Source organism: Lepisma saccharinum, chromosome 8 (assembly GCF_977018435.1).
Source record: "Lepisma saccharinum chromosome 8, izLepSacc3.1, whole genome shotgun sequence".
Lineage (NCBI taxonomy): Eukaryota > Metazoa > Arthropoda > Insecta > Zygentoma > Lepismatidae > Lepisma > Lepisma saccharinum.
The window spans coordinates 56949764-56972356 of record NC_139236.1 but is presented as its reverse complement, the minus strand read 5'-3'; the positions used below and the strand labels follow the sequence as shown (position 1 = coordinate 56972356).

Here is a 22593-nt window from a genome sequence, read left to right as displayed (position 1 = left end):
ATTTCCTCCATCTGTACCCAAGGCCAAATCCAGATCATTGAGCATACCCTGGGTGGATATACAGTTAGTTTGACTATATTCACCAATTTCATTTTTGATTGTATTCAAAACCTCTTGGGTGCTTATTTCAATACCCCTTTCAAAATTAGCAGTACCTGCATTTTCCAATGAGGTGGAGGGCGTAGATTGGATGTAGTCACTATAACTACCATAACTATAAACAGTGTGAGAAAAATTTTCTTTGTGCTTATTATGCTTATGTGAAAAATCAATCCCAGTTGATTTATTAGCAATGTCTTCCCCCAATTCATTGGCAACAGCAACAAAAATATCTTGAGTATCAATGTTTACGGATTTGTCTATGTTGTCAATCGATTTATTTCTTCCATCTGTACCCAAGGCCAAATCCAGATCATTGAGCATACCCTGGGTGGATATACAGCTACTTTGACTATATTCACCAATTTCATTTCTGATTGTATTCAAAACCTCTTGGGTGCTTATTTCAATACCCCCTTCAAAATTAGCAGTGCCTGCATTTTCCATTGAGGTGGAGGGCGTAGATTGGATGTAGTCACTATAACTACCATAACTATAAACAGTGTGAGAAAAATTTTCTTTGTGCTTATTATGCTTATATGAAAAATCAACCCCAGTTGATTTATTAGCAATGTCTTCCCCCAATTCATTGGCAACAGCAACAAAAATATCCTGAGTATCAATGTTTACGGATTTGTCTATGTTGTCAATCGAATTATTTCCCCCAACTGTACCCAACGCCAAATCCAGATCATTGAGCACACCCTGGGTGGATATACAACTACTCTGACTAAATTCTCCGATTTCATTTCTGATTTTATTCAACACCTTTTGGGTGCTTATTTCAATAACCCTCTCAAAATTAGTAGTACTTCCAGTTTCCATTTTTCGAAGATATCTGAAAATTATAAAGTTCAAAATTACCTAACAACATATGTTTTTATTTTCTATAAATACACAATAACTGCAGAGTCACCCCTTTATAGCTTATCTGTGAATAATATGTATTTATATATAAAAAAAACTCAAACTATATGGTTTACAGTTCAACAAGAATGCGTTGAAAACACATTTTAAACACACTTTAAACTGTAGAACCAATCCCAGTTTGCCTATCTGCGTATAATATGGCTTTTTTAAACAATCATTTATTTATTTATTATTTTTTTTTGCACACAGTCAGATTGGGGCTGGAGACAATTTTACAAACGCGGTTTTATATAGATAAATAGATAATATCGACTCCGCTTCAAACTGTAGTTCCAGTCCCAATTAGCCTATCTGTGTATATTATGGCTTTTTAAACAAATACAGAAATCCAGTTCCGATTACCCCATCTGTGCAGAAAGCAGCCTTCTAAACAATTTCTCTCTCTGCATACAGCGGCTGATTGGAACTGGTGACAATTAAAAAAATATATATAGATACATATGGCTCTGCTTCAAACTGTAGGTCCAGTCCCGATTACTTTTTTTGTGCATAAGACGGTCTACTAAACAATTCGTCTTTTTGGGCGCAGTAGCTGATTGGGGCTGGCCTTCTAAACAATTTCTCTGTTTACGCACAGCGGCTGATTGGGACTGGTGACACAGTTTTTAAAAACAAATGTAAATAGATACATATGACTCCGCTTCAAACTATATGTAGAGTCCCGATTACCCCATCTATGCATAAAGCAGGCTTCCAAACAATTTCTATTTTTGCGCACAACGGCTGATTGGGATTGGTAACAGTTTTACAAGAGTGATTTTATATAGATACATATGGTACCGCTTCAAACTGTAGGTCCAGTCCCGATTACCCTCATCTATGCATAAAGCGGCATTCTAAACAATTTCTCTGTTTGCGCACTGCCGCTGATTGGGACTGGTGACACAGTTTCTAAAAACTAATATAAATAGATACATATAACTCCGCTTCAAACTGTAGGTCCAGTCCCGATTACCCCATCTATGCATAAAGCGGCCTTCTAAACAATTTCTCTGTTTGCGCTCTGAATAATACTGAATAATCATTTTCTGCTGGATGCGGGCAAAAGTTGGACTTTACTATCTGTGACTCGGGGGATTCTTAAATGCGCCTTTTCTAACAAATGAACTAGAACTCTATGGGAAAAATGCTTATATCAGAGCTTTTTCATCCAGTGGGCCGAAAAGTTATGCATTTGAGGTAGTAAATCCAGACAATACTAATGTTACTACTGTTTGCAAGGTGAAAGGCATATGTCTAAACCATAAAAACAGCAGCACAATCAATTTCGAATCACTCACCAATGCTATTCTCAACAACACCTCCTCTTTAACTTTACTCAACTCGAACAAAATCGTACGCACAAAAATACATTCCGTTGTTAGTAAGCCGGAAATAAGGGTTTTTCAGGTGGTATATACCAAAAGAAAAAGATGTGCATCAAGTTTCGAGACTTTACCATATGGATTCAAACAACAGAAAACAGAATGAGTTAATTTTGTAATGCACTGGAATATATTTTTATTAGATTAAGTTAATGCTATCCTTAGGAATAGTATATCTGTGATTTGGTCAACATACAAACTGGATACCAAAAGAAATCTCATATTATATGCAAATGTTAAAGCTTTTCATTACCAAATCTGTTACTTAGTAAAAAATAAAGAGAAAACCATTCATTTGAAACCATTTGCTGTCATTTAAATATAATTATGCAGCCGCTATAATTCTTTGCTTATTATCAGTGCAAATCTGATATTATGTTGTGCACTTTAATGATGGAGTGAGTGACTAGTTGACAAGTTGGTTCTTCGGTGCAAGGTTGTATGGCACAAGCGGCCTTGTGCCCTTCTCCAACTTAAAAAAAGAGGCCCACACAGATGGTAGCCACGTTGATGACGTTGCGGGGCTTTCTACAAAAAGCTACCTGTACCAAGCCCAAAAACTTATTTTGAGATGGCGAGTAAAAACTTTCCATGCCTGTGGACCTTTAGTTTCCTCAACACACATACCCAGTTGGAATCGAACCCTCGACCCCCTTGGTTTCAAAACACATCTGTTTGTGCATAATGGCTAATCGAGACTGGTAACGCATCTTTTAAAAAATTCGATACTATTATTTATTTTTTGTTTTAAAACATAGCATACATTAGTGGTAAAATCTTTGCATTGTAATCAAAAGGTTCCAGGTTCGATATTCTTTGAAACAGCTTTATGCATTACGGTTAATCGGGACTGCGTTAAAAACGCCAACATTAGCCCCTAGTGAAAATCGAACCCTCGACCCCCCTTGGTTGCAAAACTCCAAAATCACCCATTTTCTATTTGTGTATCAAGGATAATCGGGAATAGTAACTCAGTTTTTAAACAAATCAATGTTATTCTGCAATTTGCCAGCATTGGAACCCAAAACCTTTTGAATACTAAACAACAATATCAGCTATTTTGTTTTGTTTTTGAATATCTGTTCGTGCTAATCGGGACTGATAACACACTTCTTTTTTATTTAAACAGAAAATCATTATTAGGCACTTTGACAACAATTTCTATGTATATCTCCATCATGTCCAAATGCCACAAAGGGGAGGACGTGTTCGCCAAAATGCAATAAATGGGAAAGAATTCTCTAAACTAAAAAAAAATATATAACTATTAAATTAAAAATTTGCCAACATTTGGACTCGAACCTGGAACCTTTCGAATACTAAACACCAGACACAGCCATTTTGTTTTGATTTTTAATATCTGTTCCTGCATAAATACTAATAGGGACTCAACACACTTCTTTTTTATTTTAAAAACAACATCATTATCAGCCAATTTGACACTGTGAATCGAACCCGGGATCTTTTCATTACAGCATAAACATCCTATTTCCAATTAGTTCATTTTCTCTTTGTGCACAAAAGCTAATCGGAACTTTTAAACAAATACAATTGAATATCCAATTTTCACCAACATTGGGAATCGAACCCTCAACCACTTGGTTAAAACATCTCGCGGAATAAAAAACAACCCCGCGCCGCGCCTCGCCGCGCCGCTCCGCCCCGTCGCCACCGCCGTCGCCGTCGCCGTCGCCGCCGCTGAACACAAAACGCGGCCGCCATATTGATTTTATTCAAATACTATTTATGCACAGATGGACTAATCGGGACCTATAATGGCGGGACAAAACAATTGGCCTCATTTAACTACCTAGAAAATCGAACCCGCGACCTCTTCATTACCAGGGCGACAACATTAACCACTAACCCAAGGTCGCCATATTGATTTTATTCAAACACTATTTATGCACAGATGGACTAATCGGGGCCTATAATGGCGGGACAAAACAATTGGCCTCATTTAACTACCTAGAGAATCAAAACCGCGACCTCTTCATTGCCAGGTGACAACATTAACCACTAAACCAACTCGATTTTCGAACTCAGCCATTTTGTTGGCTTTATGTACACACAGGCTAATCGAGACCATTCAATATTGACATCGTCGCCTTGTAATCAAATGGTCCCAGGTTCGATACTCGGTGGAGGCACATAGTGGTCCGAATCACCACTTTTCAACTGTAGGTCCAATCCTGATTAGTCTTGCCGTGCATAAAGTGGACTTAAAAAAACTAACTCAATCTATCAGTCAATCAATATTGACTCTACCAGCAATCGAACCCTCGACGCATCTTGTTTTACAGAGCAATAACCTTAGCCGCTAAGCTTTCGGGGTACAGCACCTTCGGCGCCATCTTTAAATCATTTCTTCATGTCTTTGCATCATACGCAATGGTTGCGCGCGCATTTCCTCCACAGACACACACACACACATAAGCATACGCACGTGTTAGGTTAGCATACATCAACAAACAACATCACAGATCCATTGCCCCCCCCCCTTTCCCCCGCTTCCGACGTCTTCAACGTGATGAAACACGTTCTGCTGACTCAACAATAAAACCACTCGTACCCCGCTACAACAGGATGTAACATAACACCAGTCGCATCGAATTTTTGCTGACGCGTAGGAATGAAGTTCTGTCATTCTACTCATACTTAAACACACACATACATACATACATACTTATACACACACACACATACATACACACATACTTATACACACACACACATACATACATACATACTTAAACATATACATACATACATACTAATACACACACATACATACTTATACACATACATACACACATACTTATACACACACATACATACTTATACACACACATACACACCTACTTATACACACACACATACATACATACATACCGGGAGCGACGGAAGTAACACCCTTTTACAGTTGTTCGTAATCTTTACTAGATCTTTCGTGATAATTACAGGTGTTTAGGTGCAGTTGGAAAAATTACAGTTCAACGATACCGCATCAACATAATTATGTAATATGTAGTCACCGGCAATAAAAATGGGACACCTAGGTCCTGAAATTCTTGCTTCCCTGACATTGAAAATTTGCTATTAAAATCCACTTATCACCGTGGAGTTAGGCAACACACATAACACCTTGCAGGGCAGCGAATCTTTCAGAATCAATGTGTCCCATTTTTATTGCCTGTGACCGTACATCGTTTACATATTAATAAGAATACTACATGTAATTGTTTTATCTTAAATGTTCACAAAATGCTGTCCTCTTACGAGACAGTCTCAGCTTTAAATGTGCGTTTAAGACAAGCGCTAATAGGAGTCTCATTATGTTCAAATGGGCCAAGGGAACACGTTCCTAATGTTTGCAAAAATATTTAGATTTAAGTGAAACATTCGTTGCACTGCAAATACGACTGAAGAAAATAATCAATCCGGTTCTGAAAAACTTCCTGTCACAGTACATGCAATTTGCACCACCCGTTAAATCCACAATACATAAACATAAACATTAAAAAAATGCATAAACACTACCTCCCACAGTGCTACGAAGAAACTGTAAAAAAATTAGATCTGTGTGTGAACATGAAAAAGAGTGGATCAGTCAATCATTTTGAATGAAAATATTTTTGACGATGTGGTTATACCGGTGAAAGTAGTAGTGTGGGAAAAGCATGGATCGTTCGAATCATTCCTAGAAAAGAACAATAGCTTTAGAAGCGGCTCTAACATCTGGGTCATCTCTTACACTTTCATCAATTTATTATTACTTCCTTCCTCCGAGGGGAAAGAAGAGGAGGGGAATCAGATACGTGTCAAACCAACGGGGCTTCTCTGCATACAATCCACCCAAAGGTGACGTTTCCACGTGGAAAACCCTGACGTAATACTCTGACGTCATCTAGGTGTTATTGCGTGAGAGAAAGGGTTACATCGATTGAGGGATTCCACGTGGAGTAAGGATTCGCCGACCTGAACATGGTTTCCAACCCTCGTGATTTATGACAGTCAAATGCAATTTTTTAAAATACTAAAACATTTCAGATTTAAGTCCTCTTGGTAAAATTTGTTTTGAGTATAGCTTGAGTACTTTTTACAATGTGCCTCTACCGGAATCTGGGATATCTGGATTACAAGATTACAGCATTTCATCGAGGATGCTCTCTTAATGACAAGGGGACAACGCTAGCCACTGAGCTGTCAGGATCCTAAGTACTTTTATCGACGGCAATGACGTAATGGCCTTTCATATGATTGACTGATTTTAAAATAATGGAAACGTCAGCTCATAGGCTATTCATGCCCGTCGGGCAACCACAATAAGCCCATTAACTGAAATAAAATGGCAGACAGGACACTTAACAAGATATAAGGCGAGTGTGCGGAGCAAAGCAAGCAATCTCCTTACCTAGTTAAAAGCTAACGTTATAAAGGGGCACTCAGCACAGATAAGGACAGACACAGGACAACACGATCACACAGATGATTACGCGTATCCAGCTGCTAGAGCCTCATTGGCTTGCAAGAAGCAGTTACCCGTGTGTACATTCGACGGCAAAAGTAGGCAAATTGCCCATCACCATTTTCATTCTTTTTTTTATTCTACTTCCCGTGTTCTTTTAAAATATGAAAGCAGTTGTTACCCTCTTCTTATTGACGTTTTCATTTCAATTATTGGCCAACCCATTGTGGAAAACAGGCTGACTGAAAATGGTGATGGGCAATACGCCTGCTATTTCTTTTGCCGGTGGGTGTACTACGTAGAAATGACGTTGCCCTTCCAGAAGGTTACTCCTTACACTCCGGTCTATCTATAGCATAGTGGAAAAAGGGGAAGGGTTTTTGGGATCATGACCTTCTTTGCCTCAAAAAAATAAAGACAATGCAGGAAATGGTGGTGAAATACAAGACATAACCCTCTTTACGAGAAATTTTGGCACGCCACTGGATCCCGGGACGTTGCTGCGGTGACAAACCTTCGGGTTGAAGAATACCAGCCAGTAAGACATTTAGGATCTATTCCTAGAAGAATCATAGGTCTATGTTACTAAAAATACTAATCACTACACAAAAAGGCATATTTTCGTCGAGGATCGTAGAAGCAAAGAGGATTGATTTTGTTGAAACTTCAGAAAATGTTATAGGCTGCAATTATCTGTAATTATCAAGCGTGAATAGAATGATGCAACTTATCTCTACATCAGCTTTAAATTACACAAGGAAAGAAGGGAACAAAGTTTATATATTCCTGAATTCTACGTAGTAGAATGATACAACTTATCTCTACATCACCATTAAATTACACAAGGAAAGAAAATAACAAAGTTTATATATTCCTGAATTCTACGTAGTAGAATGATACAACTTATCTCTACATCAGCATTAAATTACACAAGGAAAGAAAATAACAAAGTTTATATATTCCTGAATTCTACGTAGTAGAATGATACAACTTATCTCTACATCAGCATTAAATTACACAAGGAAAGAAAGGAACAAAGTTTATATATTCATGAATTCTACGTAGTAGAATGATACAACTTATCTCTACATCAGCATTAAATTACACAAGGAAAGAAAGGAACAAAGTTTATATATTCCTGAATTCTACGTAGTAGAATGATACAACTTATCTCTACATCAGCTTTAAATTACACAAGGAAAGAAGGGAACAAAGTTTATATATTCCTGAATTCTACGTAGTAGAATGATACAACTTATCTCTACATCAGCATTAAATTACACAAGGAAAGAAAATAACAAAGTTTATATATTCCTGAATTCTACGTAGTAGAATGATACAACTTATCTCTACATCAGCATTAAATTACACAAGGAAAGAAAATAACAAAGTTTATATATTCCTGAATTCTACGTAGTAGAATGATACAACTTATCTCTACATCAGCATTAAATTACACAAGGAAAGAAAGGAACAAAGTTTATATATTCATGAATTCTACGTAGTAGAATGATACAACTTATCTCTACATCAGCATTAAATTACACAAGGAAAGAAAGGAACAAAGTTTATATATTCCTGAATTCTACGTAGTAGAATGATACAACTTATCTCTACATCAGCTTTAAATTACACAAGGAAAGAAAGGAACAAAGTTTATATATTCCTGAATTCTACGTAGTAGAATGATACAACTTATCTCTACATCAGCTTTAAATTACACAAGGAAAGAAAGGAACAAAGTTTATATATTCCTGAATTCTACGTAGTAGAATGATACAACTTATCTCTACATCAGCTTTAAATTACACAAGGAAAGAAGGGAACAAAGTTTATATATTCCTGAATTCTACGTAGTAGAATGATACAACTTATCTCTACATCAGCATTAAATTACACAAGGAAAGAAAGGAACAAAGTTTATATATTCCTGAATTCTACGTAGTAGAATGATACAACTTATCTCTACATCAGCTTTAAATTACACAAGGAAAGAAGGGAACAAAGTTTATATATTCCTGAATTCTACGTAGTAGAATGATACAACTTATCTCTACATCAGCATTAAATTACACAAGGAAAGAAAGGAACAAAGTTTATATATTCATGAATTCTACGTAGTAGAATGATACAACTTATCTCTACATCAGCATTAAATTACACAAGGAAAGAAAGGAACAAAGTTTATATATTCCTGAATTCTACGTAGTAGAATGATACAACTTATCTCTACATCAGCTTTAAATTACACAAGGAAAGAAGGGAACAAAGTTTATATATTCCTGAATTCTACGTAGTAGAATGATACAACTTATCTCTACATCAGCATTAAATTACACAAGGAAAGAAAATAACAAAGTTTATATATTCCTGAATTCTACGTAGTAGAATGATACAACTTATCTCTACATCAGCATTAAATTACACAAGGAAAGAAAGGAACAAAGTTTATATATTCCTGAATTCTACGTAGTAGAATGATACAACTTATCTCTACATCAGCTTTAAATTACACAAGGAAAGAAGGGAACAAAGTTTATATATTCCTGAATTCTACGTAGTAGAATGATACAACTTATCTCTACATCAGCATTAAATTACACAAGGAAAGAAAATAACAAAGTTTATATATTCCTGAATTCTACGTAGTAGAATGATACAACTTATCTCTACATCAGCTTTAAATTACACAAGGAAAGAAAGGCACAAAATTTATACATATATTCATGAATTCTACGTAGTTACGTGCTCCCTACATACCTACATTTTTATAGCTAGAGATGTAGTTTTGAGATATGTGCTACTGGTTGGTTGGTCTTAAATAACCTAGAACTGGAATGGGAACTGTAGAAAGAAAGTCATTAAAAAGACAAAAATAATTACGTTAACTTTAATCACACTCTTTACATCTTCCTTTATTTCGATTAATTTCCATTCTCTTCTCTTTTAATTTCTTAAATTTACTTTTATTTTCTTTGCCTCCTATCCATTTCGACTTGTTTTCTTTACTCTTATTACTTCGTTTTCTTTCTTTCGTTTCCATGTCTTCATGTTCTTTACTACTCCTTCATCTCCTTTCCTTATATTTTATTTAGTTTTGTTCATTCATTCCCATTTGTTTCTTTTCCTTTCTTTTTTTGTTCCTCAGTTTCTTTCCTTTTGTTTTCCCTTCCCTTTTGTTTCTCTTTTGCTTTCATTTTCCCTTTCTTTCGTTTCTCCTTTCCTTTCGTTTTCCCTTTCCTTTGTTTCTCCTTTCCTTTCGTTTTCCCTTTGTTTCTCCTTTCCCTTCGTTTTCCTTTCCTTTTGTTTCTGCTTTCCTTTTGTTTCTCCTTTCCTTTTGTTTCTCCTTTCCTTTCGTTTTCCTTTCCTCCTGTTTCCCCTTTCCTTTTATTTTACCTTTCATTTTTGTTTATTCCTCTTTCTTGTCTGCAGGAAGAAAAATTGATATTTTATTTGCTTTTGAAGCATTCACGTATCTTTCTTAATTCTAAATGTGTTTCGCGACGACGAGGATTAGCTTTAACCAGGAATTGAATGCAAGATTCCTATCTTCAAAGAAGAATTGCATTACCGTTAGACAATGAAGGCTGAAGGAGGAGAAAAGCTGAATTTGAAGAACCCTTCCTTCAGGAAGTCATTTTACGGTGTTATTCAACAGCGAGGATGATACTTTTGAACCACACTGCGCCTCTGTAAGCAGATGGACAAGGAAAATGAGTTGCCTTTTTGTTTGTTTAAGTCTGTTTTATGGGAAAAGAGTTGTATAAATGCTTTTCCAAGAAGAAGGAATTAGTGATGTTTCCTAACATGGAGAGATATCACAAAGAAACCGGAAGTGCTTACTTTCGGATTTGTGGAAATACAAGTTTCAATAGGTCAGAAAATAGCAAATGGGACATGTTGGTAAACACTTTCAATAGAGAGAACAGCGTAGACAAAGTTTTGATATGTAGGAAGAAAATCAGATAAGAGGATTTCCCGCTACCACATGCAACGGACAGTGGTAACGTGGTAACGATTTGAGTGGGACTTGAAAGGACATTGTTCGAAGAACGCTTTTTAAGTTCTTTCAGGGAACAGCGAGGAGAAGGAGGGGATCTCCACGAGTTGCCCACCAGCTTACACCTATAAATACGCTGTATGTGTTTTTTTTTTCAACAAGGTCACTACGAATTTTAACACGATGATTTGTAGTGTCTGGTAGTCTAGTAGTAGTCTAATAGCACACACACAAACTCACGCTCTCTCTCTCTCACACATACACACACAGACACACAAACACACAGAGAGCGAGAGAGAGAGAGAGGAGGAGAGAAGTAAAAATTGTAAGACGTAAAAAGATAGAAAATAAGTATAAAGAACAAGAAAGAGAGAAAGGGTGAATGAAGCAGAATGAAAAAAAGAAAATGATGAAGAAAGAGATGCAAGGAGAGAGAGGCAGCAAAATAAAACGAAAAATATGAAGCAAAATACAGGAAGAAATAAGGAGTTAGGAGCGAAAAACAACTTGAAAAACAAATGAAAGAAATAAAAAGAGAGATGGAGATAGATGAAGACGGAGAAAGAGAGGTAGAAAGAAGTGAGAAAGAACGAGAGAGAGAAAAAGAGAGAGAGGAATGAAGGGTAAGAGACAGAGAAGGAGTCGGTGAGAAAGATAGAAATATGTAGAAAGAGGGTGATGGATTTAAAGTAAGACGAAGAAAGAGAGTTAGAAAGGGAGAACGAACGAGAGAGAGGGAGAGCAGGGCCGGCCTTAAGAAAGGGCAACTCGGGTACTTGCTAGAGGTACCGCGCATCAGGTGGCCTGCGCCATCCATTCGCATTCAGAATCAAAATAGCTAAGATATTTATTATTCCCATCCGCGGATATCATATTAAAAATACAGTACTCTTAAATGATAAAATACTTTCTTAACACTTACAGTGCGGAAGAGTGCCTGATTCAAACAAAAACAGAACGTCTCTTATAGTTATGAAAAGAATGTTTATTGAACTCCGTCCACTCCCATCCTCCCGACTCCCATGCTACGCCTTAAATTCGAAAATGTAAACTGGTCAAACGTTCAGTCTAGTGATAAAACTGTGATTACTTCAAGGTGGCATAGACTGCACATCCATTGTTTCCTGTCTTTTGGAAATGTGTTGCTTCATATGGACATTGCAGAGTTAGCATAATAGGTATCACAAGGCAATGACCTTCTATGAACAACTGTCATAATTTTTACCACACAAAAGTCATAACAGTAATGCTGATGTAACTAGATTCATTCCATCCTTTGTACTGCAAATGATGTGGTTATGTGAGCTCTGTATGTCCTTCCTCTCTTAATGGAACCCCAAACGAGACAGGAATAGCTGAGAGTTGCGTCTATTAAGCCACTCTTCTATCCTTTGACTAGAGGCCATAAACTACACGGCTGCTCTTTGCCAACTGTTGTCTGGAGACATAAAAAGTTTTATTAGGTCTAATAATGGTACACGGTACAAAGCCTCAGTTCGTAAATTACACACAGTGACTATACAGACCCAGAGATAAACAGCAATAACTCCTAACAATCCAAGAGCCTTCTTTCTTTCCTTGAGAGTGTACCTGTATCTTATTACCATTCATCCACATCGTCGAGATTAGCCTAAAAAGAAACAAAAGCGTCATAAATTGAAAACTCATTGCTCTGTAAGAATAGTTACTAAAGTTTACGGAGTATTTATAAAAATTTACCCTTATTCTAGGTATACAACCCTTTATGTCTCACCAATTATAATGAAACAGTGTTCAAAAATAAGAGATAAAAATATTATATCCATTGAATTTGTTATTAGTATGGATATCTCTGTCATGGCGTATTAAAGTTTAAGTGCAATTCTTTCTCAAATATTTATTTTTATTTATGAAGTAAAAATATATATGTTTAAAATAAGTATGATAATTTATAATGCCATGAATGGGAAAAGCAATCAACGGTACGATAAAAACTCTCCCCCCAGATCTTACGTCATCAACACTGCCAAATGTTCTATTTAGTTTTGAAAGACAGGGATATTACTTTTCTTTGGAGATATGGTAACACTATTTCCAGCTACAGTAAGTGACCATGTGTTTTGGAGGAAGCTTGTTTTAACTGAAACCAAAATCAGTATATTAATTTATTGTCGTTAGCATGGACTAAATATAATTCAGCAGACTAATAATAAAATTATAATTTACTTGTTGAATGATTTGAAATCAGAAGTCCAAAGCTAGGGGTAATTCAACTCAACATCCTAAAGAAAAAAAAATCAAAGAAGGCTGGATTGTCATTAGCATTGTCATGACTAGAGTCATTAGCATGGATAAAGAGTGATTAACATTAAGGATGAAATTTTTAATAATTAAATAGAAAATTATTAGTGAAAATTTACTTCTACTGCTTCTATAGCATCGAAATTTTACACATCTAGTATCAAGAATATACATATATATGTATGGTAGTCGAGATAGAAGGAAGCTTTGTTTAATAAGGAAAAGTGTTTAAGGCATATGAATAATACAGAGAGTAAAATAAAACAAGTGATCATGCAAAGTTCACTGCTTGCATCAGTTATCTGTTGAAATAATATAAATATATGAAGGCTTGTGTACCCAGCTACTTTTTGAGTACCAGTAACTGAATTATTTTTTAAAATGAATAACTGTCACTCAGTTACTTTTTGAACCAAGAACTGTTCCCTTTAGAAACTAACTTTCCCAACACTAACACATATGTCGTTTTTCGTCCATTCTAACAATTATTTGCAGGTCATATCTCTGGTAATAGTTGGATTCACACTGTTAAAATTGGTTTTCGCTAGCACTCGAACCTGGAACCTCCTAATTACAAGGCTCGCAAGAAAGTGGATTTTACGAGACAAGCAGAAAGATTTGTGGTGATAAAAATGGATTATTCAACAGCAGAATGATATGAATATTTTCGTAATATTAAATAAATACATTCTCAAAAGAAGATTCGTAGATATATCGCTTTATTTTGGTCGAACATGCACTAAAACTGTTATAAACCCACTTTCCTGTTATGTTTACAGTTAATGTAGAAAATTATATAAGTTTCATTAGTATACATATATATTTATCCATTCCGTTTAGCTAGGTATGTCAAGAATACGCGGACAAAAGGTTGCTTAAAGAAGAGTTAGCAATTGAATATTAATATTTTGGCAATATTTATGAAAATTTTGATCAGAAGGCGCAGCTTCCAGCACGTTCTATCTCGGTGAAGAAAACTTTGAAGTAGTTTAGGTCTTGCCTGGTGCGAAACAGAATTCCTGGACTTACAACGAACTCCTTAATCTTAGGCTCCTCCCTGATGTCACACAGTCTTTCTATAAAGTCTGGCCTCATTCCTGAAATATAATAAGTAGAAAACTTTTCCAGGTTTGGAGAGTACTCGAGTAGCTGGATCACTGCTTCGCTGTCAATCGTCCCGTTTAGAGTCACTGTTTTCAGTGTGTTCAGTGGTGTATATTCAGGAGCTGCCAACGACGCCCAGGTGAATCTTTCGAACAGAAGAGTGAGGGATTGGAGAGACGAGGGGAGCAGAAAAAATATGTGAAGCCTGAAGGGTTCTGCTGAAAATAAGTTACCCAGTGACAAAGACTCAAGGTTTTCTCTGAAAGGTGCAGATACATTTTGGATATCTTCATTAGCATACGATGTTGTGTCTGGAAGCTCCAAAATCTTGAGTAGAGGGAAATAGTTGAATTCTTTGAAGTCTATCGACCGGCCGTTTTGCTTTTCCTCACTGTGATATATTAGAGTGGTGAGCTTTGGGCACATGGCTTTTATCAGGCGGAATGTCTTGAGCGTCATGGTGTCTATCTCGACAATCTTCAAGTTGAGGGTCGGAAGTGCGAGGGTTCCATCAGCACGCGTGAACTTGTCCCAGTCTTTGCAGAGGTTCGTGAAAAATTGCTCCATGTGTGGACGTACATGGAACGTCTCGAACTTTGGAGCTAACTCGAGGATCATCAGCTGGCTGAGGTACGTTTCCTCGAAGATCTCGTGAGACATCGAAACGGATCGTAGAGTCTTGCACAGAGGACTCTTCCTTCTCTTGTACAGCTCCACGACTTCCCCAGGTGAAACTAACTCGTCCATCCGCATGAAGACATCGGGGAACTTCCAAAATCTGCTCTCTGAAGGAACCGTCCCGCCATTTGACTTCGAGTTAACCTCGACTATGTTCTGCATGAGGAAACTGAATCCCTTACGCGTCACATCCGAGTCCAGGATGTCGATGTGCTGAAGACAGGGGCAAGCCTCCCCTACGATCTTCATCGCCGTGTCGTCGCAAGTCCTCCACAAGTCCAACTTGGCGAGCTTGTTTGCGGTAACGAACATTCTCCTCAAATTATCATAATGGATCTGGGTGAAGCTGTACTGCTGGAAGAGGTTGACGAACGACAGGTACCTTAGAGTTTTCCCATCCTCTATCAGAGTCTGCAGCATTGTATCTAAATGCTCAGGAGTCCACCACATGTCAATATAAATCTCAAACTCCTCGATGCCTTTCGAGAAAAGAACCTCCGCTGCAAGAAGATTGGGAGGGTACTGTAAGCAATGTAGTTCGGAGCTCGTATCCTTGGTCTCCACCATCATGTTCTCGCGAACAGTGGGCGGAAGTCGACAAAAGTATTTCTTCAAAATGTCCTTACATGGAATGTATTTACCTCCTGGATATCTTTCGTCAATGTAGCTGATGTAACCGGCGAGGATACCCAACATCCGCCGACAGACGATTTCCTTCAAAGGGCTAGGTTCTGCCGGTTTCGGAATGATCTTGATGCCCGAGGGAAGTAGCAAGGGTGGGAGTAAAAAATTCCATTCCATTTTGGAATTTCTGGAAAAAATCAAAACTTATATTTTACTCCCTCTGTCCCATAATTATAGTCCGGTATGCCAAAATGGTAGTACAGGAATGACAGACGAAGAAGCAGATGGAAAGCACAATTTGTACTGATCCTTGAGTAATAAAGTTGTATGACTCATTCCCGTGTTTCATGTTCTTCTCCTGTATACACCAATGTCACAGTTTGAATAGCGGACAATTATTATGGCACAACAAACAAATATGTACCGGACAATAATTATGGGACAGATGGAGTAATACTAAAGTAACATGCAAGATTTAAATTACATGTGTTTCTGCATAAGTTACATTAACATTTATGTCTAATAACTGTTTCGATTTTTACAATTTTATACAAAAGTAGACCTAGTCAGTGCCTGGCCTTTTATCCTAGTATATATAATATAGATTTACTCTGTAATTAATTTTGGTGAAGTACGACCATGAAATATTGAGCAATCTTATCTTGATTAGAGAAGTTCACTATGTGGAGATAATAATTATTAATATTTTCAAAAAGTAATTGTAAATGTTTAAAAGAAGATTGTTGTAGCTAGAGTACATATTGGGTACTGAGTAATAGCTGGCCAAATGTATTTCCGTAATGATCCAATGAACGTAGTTTGTGAGGAACTGGAACTACCTGGATGTACTTGAAAGAAAATGCTTTTCAATTATTATACAGTGCGTCCAATTCATTGCGAGGCCGAGAAATCGGGAGAGGTGTGGCGGGCGGTGCTAGCGGAGATGCCGACATTTTTAACCAGTAACGTCCCGCTTCTTTTTATGGACATTGCAGATATTTATATTAGGGTAATACCGTCCCCCTAAGCCAAATCTTCAATTCTGAAAATTTCTTTAAAGTTAAAAATAATTGAACAACTGATTGAAGCAACTCAACTCCATACCTACTAGTGCTGCTCGTCTGATTCTACTAAATAATTATTTCTTAACCAAAAAGAGTAAATAATCAAAGGAACTCAAATTTTGATTTTTCAAAAAAGGTGTCCTAATTCCGTCCCCCCTTTCCAGTTCTTATCTACTCATTTATTTTATAGGAAATTTGATTAAAACAGTGTTAAAATCTCTTGTAATAAATTTATTGAGATGAAAACACGTTTATACATTTTTATACTTAAGTTACATCTTTTTACCCATCCAGACAAGAATCGCAAACAAAGGTTTTGACTTTTGTTGAAGATGAACACATCTCGTGGCACTACTGGAAGTATTTCGAAAACTTTGCCCATTTCTCTCCTCGCTTGTCTTGAGAAAAACGCTTTCCAAAAATAGGACATGACGCATCTTCATCGCTTGAACTATCCTCGTCATCTGTGGACACCAGTGGAACTTGTGTTTAATCCTCAGAGTCCCTTTAACTTTGTTTTCTTTTTGGGAGGTTTTGTCAATGATGTTCTGAGCTAATATTTATCTTCAATGATGAGACGTTTCTTGGCCTTTAATTGGGACTGTTTCTTCTGACGCTCTTCCGCCATTTGTTTCTTCTCCATAGAGGCTTTTAGAGACATCTTATGTGGACTTCCTGTTACCGTGAATGAGGTTCCGGCTCTAGAAGATGTGGAAGGCTGGGTTACTGGAACTTCCTGGATGTCTCTTGGACTGACCACTTGAGGTGCAGCTGGAGCATTCTGGTTGTCATCATTCCCTCCACTGTCAGGCACCTCTGGCTCTTCAAGTTGTCTAGCTATGAAGTGATGCTCTTCAAAGACATCGGGATCAAACGGATGAATTCAGTTTTCCTAAATCCCGTACAAACACCCGATTGTTTATATTAAGGGATCGTAGATAGGCGATGTGAAGCCTAATATTCCAAGTTAATTGGCTGCGAGAGGTGTATCGTAAGAGGGGTATAGCTCTGAAGAGCTACGTCTGTCTACACTTAACCAAGCAAGGGGACTAGCCCCGTGAAATAAGAACAACACTCACGATTAACTTTAAACACTACAATTGACTGGTCTGGCAGGGGTGTGAGAGAATGATAGAATTTTAACTGTCCGTGTGATTGTACGAACTTATTTCGTTACATAGCAAGCGGTTCCATTTGCGCGGATGTTGCATCCAGTTTGCCGGCAGACGCGTTCTCGTTGCCCGGTGTAATAGCCGCCGCTCCACGGAAGACTCGACCGTGAAAGGCACTCTATAATTAAACGAATAGTGCATATTAACTATTTTTTTATTAAAATGTTTGAACACAATTTAACTTTGTTTAGATTATGATTTCAGTAATTTTGGATATTTTAAAGTTAGTCAAAGTAATCCATGAAGTCAGGAAAAATCAGGTTAGTTTCTTGATTGGAAACACCAGTGTCCTAAAATCTCGTTATAAACCGCACACGCACACACAAAATTATCTGTCGCGGCCCCCAAGCACAAGGCCTCGGGCGCCTGTCCCAGTTGCTGCCCCCTAGAGTCGGCTCTGGCTGTTACAATGCCTATTAATATTCTAGTACTTCGACGTGCACTGGTTCAATTAAAGCAAAAATTGTTTACTTGATGTCCCTGCTAAAGTTCATTCCTCGAGTACTTAATGACTCGTATAAGAATCAAATACCAATTGAGCGGACACCAGAACACCAGGATCGAACCGGAATCCCTTGATTAAAGGGCGACGACGATACCACTGCTCCATCCCGGAGGCCCTCATCCATGAAAATGGCGAGCAAATGAGTGATAGTGAATAAACTGAAAATCAACTTTAAGCCGGCCCCCGTGGTGGAGTGGTTAGCACATCGCGCTACGACGCCAGGGGTACAGTGAGTACTGTAATTTCTTCATATTTTTTTCTTCTTGGTTTTGCTTGTTTCCGTTTGCTAGATTATTCAATAATGAAAAATTCCTACGTGATAGATTACAATTGATTTTCTGCATGTATTAGCCTGACGCCCTACCCACCAGGGTTCCTTCGTTTGGCGTATTCAAATATTACCATTCTCCTCGTTTACTCTCCTATTTAAAAATCATATGCTATGCTGACACCAACTTACTCATCTGAATTTGTAGCCAGAAATAGATCAAATAAGTCTAGCTCCTCTAAGATAAAACAAAAAAATATGTAGAAATTTTCAGCGAAAAATGCAGGCTCGACCAGGACTCGAACCCGGGTCTCTGGCGTCGTTCCTGCATTTTTCGTTGAAAATTTCTACGTAGTACATCTCCTGTGCATGCCTAATCTACAATAAGAAAACATGTCTTAACTATTTTCGAGTTCTGTACATGACCTATATTATCTCTCTGTTCTACACTTTACAGTGTGTTACTATGCACTACAAATTTTACTTCATACAGAAACTTTTTATATTTTTACAAGAACAGTACTGAAAAAATAATCCATGGGCTTCACAAAGAAAATATTCTGAGTACTAATTCATAATATCAATTAAAAATAATACTTGGCCGTGAAGTTACTTACTTAAAGCTTAAATCCGCTATAGTGTTTATTTTCGTAATCACTTCATCAACCTCTCTTCCATCTAGTACACTCTGAACTGCACTTTGTAGACTAACGAGGCTCTGGCGTGTGGACTGACAACAGTATAATCCTCTGTGGGACTTGTCTTGTGTCCTTTCAGCTATCTGACCTCACCACATTTTCACCATCTTCGCGATTAGCCAAAAGTGGCAAAAACGCGAAGTAAAATAAAGCAAATCAATTTAACAACAATTATACCATTACCAGCGAGTCAGGAAGAAAATATTTACTGAATACATTATACTGTACCAATTTTTTCATCAGGGTGCTGCGTCGCTTATTATTTTTTTCGTTTTGGTCATTCGGTGCCCTCTTGTGTCAGCAATCAAAAGCTGCCCCCAGCTATAGCCCTTTGTTATTGGAACAAAAAGTAGAAATGATATTGAGTATATTAGTACAAAATTTTGTGAACCCATTATTTTCCTAAGAATTATATAGCCATAATTAAAGCAAGAAGGACATCGTCCTGAAGAAATACAAAAGCAAATACACTTGCGTGCAAAGAAATAGACCCATCTCACACTTTTGACATAAAATGTTTACTTTTTCTTACTTTTCTTCCAACCGTTTGGAGGCGCTAGTGAACAACATGCTTCTTCTATTGTCTTATTTTCTTCTTCTTTTTTTCTGAAAAACATTTTATGTCAAAAGTGTGAGGTGGGTCTATTTCTTTGCACGCAAGAGTATATGTAATAGAAAGAACTGATCAGGTCTAGTTACTTATCCTAATTCTAGAATAACTCCTGCAATGTAATACAACGTTAAATACCCTATTAGAATGACAGTAGTGCGAAAGGGCAAAGTACCAAAAACAAAGCAAACCAAGACAGTGAAAAAGAAGTACGCAAATAATAAAACTAGAGGGCAGGGCAATTACTGTTGTCGAAACTTCAACAAAAAAGCAAAACTGTCATGATTACTCCTGTCCTGTTCTGAAGAATCTTGTGTGAAACATTAGAACTAAAAATTGGTAAACAAGTAAGATAATTGTAAACTAGACGAGCAGAATTGGCATTTTTTTAATATCGTAACAATCCCTAAGATTGTATTAGGGATTGTTATGATATTCATCAGGCGTGCACCATTAAGGCGTTTTGTAATTAATAGCTTGTAAGTGCAGTAACTATAAAAGTTGTCTATGAAACATCAGTAACTAAACAATTGCTCATACCTTAAATGATAGGATCCATTGTAATTATTCACATGCCACTGAGAGGAACTAATATCATGTTTCCATGGAACGATATCTGAAAAATGAATGCTTATTGTTATAAATATCTATAAGAATTCATAAGAGATGCTAACAACCCAGTGTTGCTAAATTTAAAGGGGTTGACTAATTAACACCTAATTCTATTAAAATATATATAAACATCAAACTACACTAATATATTTTTCATAACATTACTGTCAAAATATTGAAAATTTATAGTTTTCATTTTTATGGAGTTAAGCAATATTACACAAAATAATTATTTTCAATGCTGTTTTGAAAGTTTAAACATGCATGTACGTGTGCATTGTTCAGAACTTACTTAAAACTAGTTCTAGTTTCGGTTCTATCAATTTAAAGTCAAGTTTTCTTTCTTGATCATTCTTGAACGTAGTTTCTCTGCAAGGGTGTTATTGCAGGAAATTCTGAGAAAATCCCGCGCTTCGAAGAAATATACATTCTTCTGCCACGGATCCTTTTCACAACGTGGTAGTTCCTTGATTGACAAGCCAAAGGAGAAATCAATATTTCTAAATGAAACCGTGAGAGAGCGGTAAGAGGAGATTAATCGAATGTAAGTAACATGTCGTCATTAATAAACTTCTCTGAATCTTATATTGGCATTCCGCCGTCGCAACTTAAGCAACATTTTTACCCCTTTACGCCTTTCTAACTTTCGAGCAATTTATCAAATTGTTATTTTTAGTTACAACTAACCTGAAATTTGATATTTTATCACTTTAGTCTGCAATATATATGTTCATATACGATGTACAAGAAATGTAGTTTATTTAAAAGATACTGCATTGCCTGATATATAATTATGTACAAACTATATGTTTGCTTGAAAACTGTAAAAGAAATGACGCACCACGCTTCAATCTACAATTGTCCACAGTTCACATTACCGTGGTGCGCCATCTAGGTTCGAGACTGATTTCAAACGGGTGGAAAACTGGAAACGTTGAAATGCAGCAGGCTCCTGTCATCCAGGTGTGAAGAAAACCAAGAGTTTTTTTTTTTTAATTTTCCTGCGCAACTAAAACTTGGTTACATCAGATTTCATATCTTAGCCTACATGTTACTGATTTGCAGTTAATATTTCACTTTTAATCAGGTTTTTACTATTCTGAAACAAGTACATTTTATCCAGTTTAAACTTACTTTTCTCTGGAATGTGGGGCGTTGTATCGGTGCTTGAGCGTGTCTCACATGGGAAAGTGAGGGCTACGATGTTGTGGAGAATGTGAGCAGGGCAAATTCAAATTGTGTTGAGGGCGAAACATGATGGTTCCGAGCAAAATTTTCCGTCTTAACATTTTTCCTTCTTATACAGGGTTGACTTTAAATACAGTATAGAGAGCTGCAGGAAATAATGGAAAGACAGATTTACATTTCGCATTACTTATAATGTAGAGTACTAATGCATGTACGTACATGAATAAAAATGCGAAACAGTCGCAATAAGCAAAGCAGAGATTACAATTATGTAACTACACAACATGTTGGTACACTTTTTACGGTATTGTAAGAACGTACAGTACGTACTTATGTATCTTTTCGAACCCGGGACCCCTGGCGTGGTAGCGCGATGTGCATAGAGGGAAAGAGAAAGATTGCAAGAAGGAATAAGAGAGGTGAAGAAAGATTGAGATAAAAGTGAAGAAAAAAAAAGAAAGAAACAAAGAGATATAACAAGAAAAATAGAAAGATGACGAAAGAACAGAGGAGAAATAGACAAAGAAAGGTGGAGAAAGAGAGTAAGAGATGAAAGAAAGAAACGGAATCGTAACAGCTATGAGTATTGTAACGCATTCTTTCATATCAACAATTTTACCGATAAGCGAGTGGCAACAGAGGAGTGTTCCACTTATAGTATTGCATTGTTTTCTTGCGAGCGAAAAAAATAAAGGAAGAAATTTCGTCTTACTGAGAATAAAAACATCTCCTTGGTCTTTAAATAGTGTTCCGTTTTCGCGTTAAGGAGGTTTCCGCCTTAAGCAGGTCATTTTCAGGTATAAAATCGGTCCTTTCTGGGAATTTTTTCCCCCCGTATTTACAGGTTTCCTTCTTATAGAGGTTCCGGAATATGCAGTTTTTACTGTATGATATATCTATTAAAATTTAAATTAGATATTTTGTTAAGT

At 36.9% G+C, this 22593-nt stretch overlaps 1 protein-coding gene across 1 annotated transcript; it reads right to left on the bottom strand.

The window, feature by feature from the left end:
* Positions 1–13872: 13872 nt before the first annotated feature.
* On the bottom strand, positions 13873–20463 carry LOC145991481 (uncharacterized). Its single transcript, XM_083127493.1, has 2 exons — positions 20405–20463; positions 13873–15734 (listed from the first exon to the last, which is right to left on the bottom strand). Exon 2 carries the CDS (start codon positions 15722–15724, stop codon positions 14075–14077), a length of 1650 nt encoding a protein of 549 aa, XP_082983619.1. The 5' UTR covers positions 15725–15734; positions 20405–20463; the 3' UTR covers positions 13873–14074.
* Positions 20464–22593: the final 2130 nt, after the last annotated feature.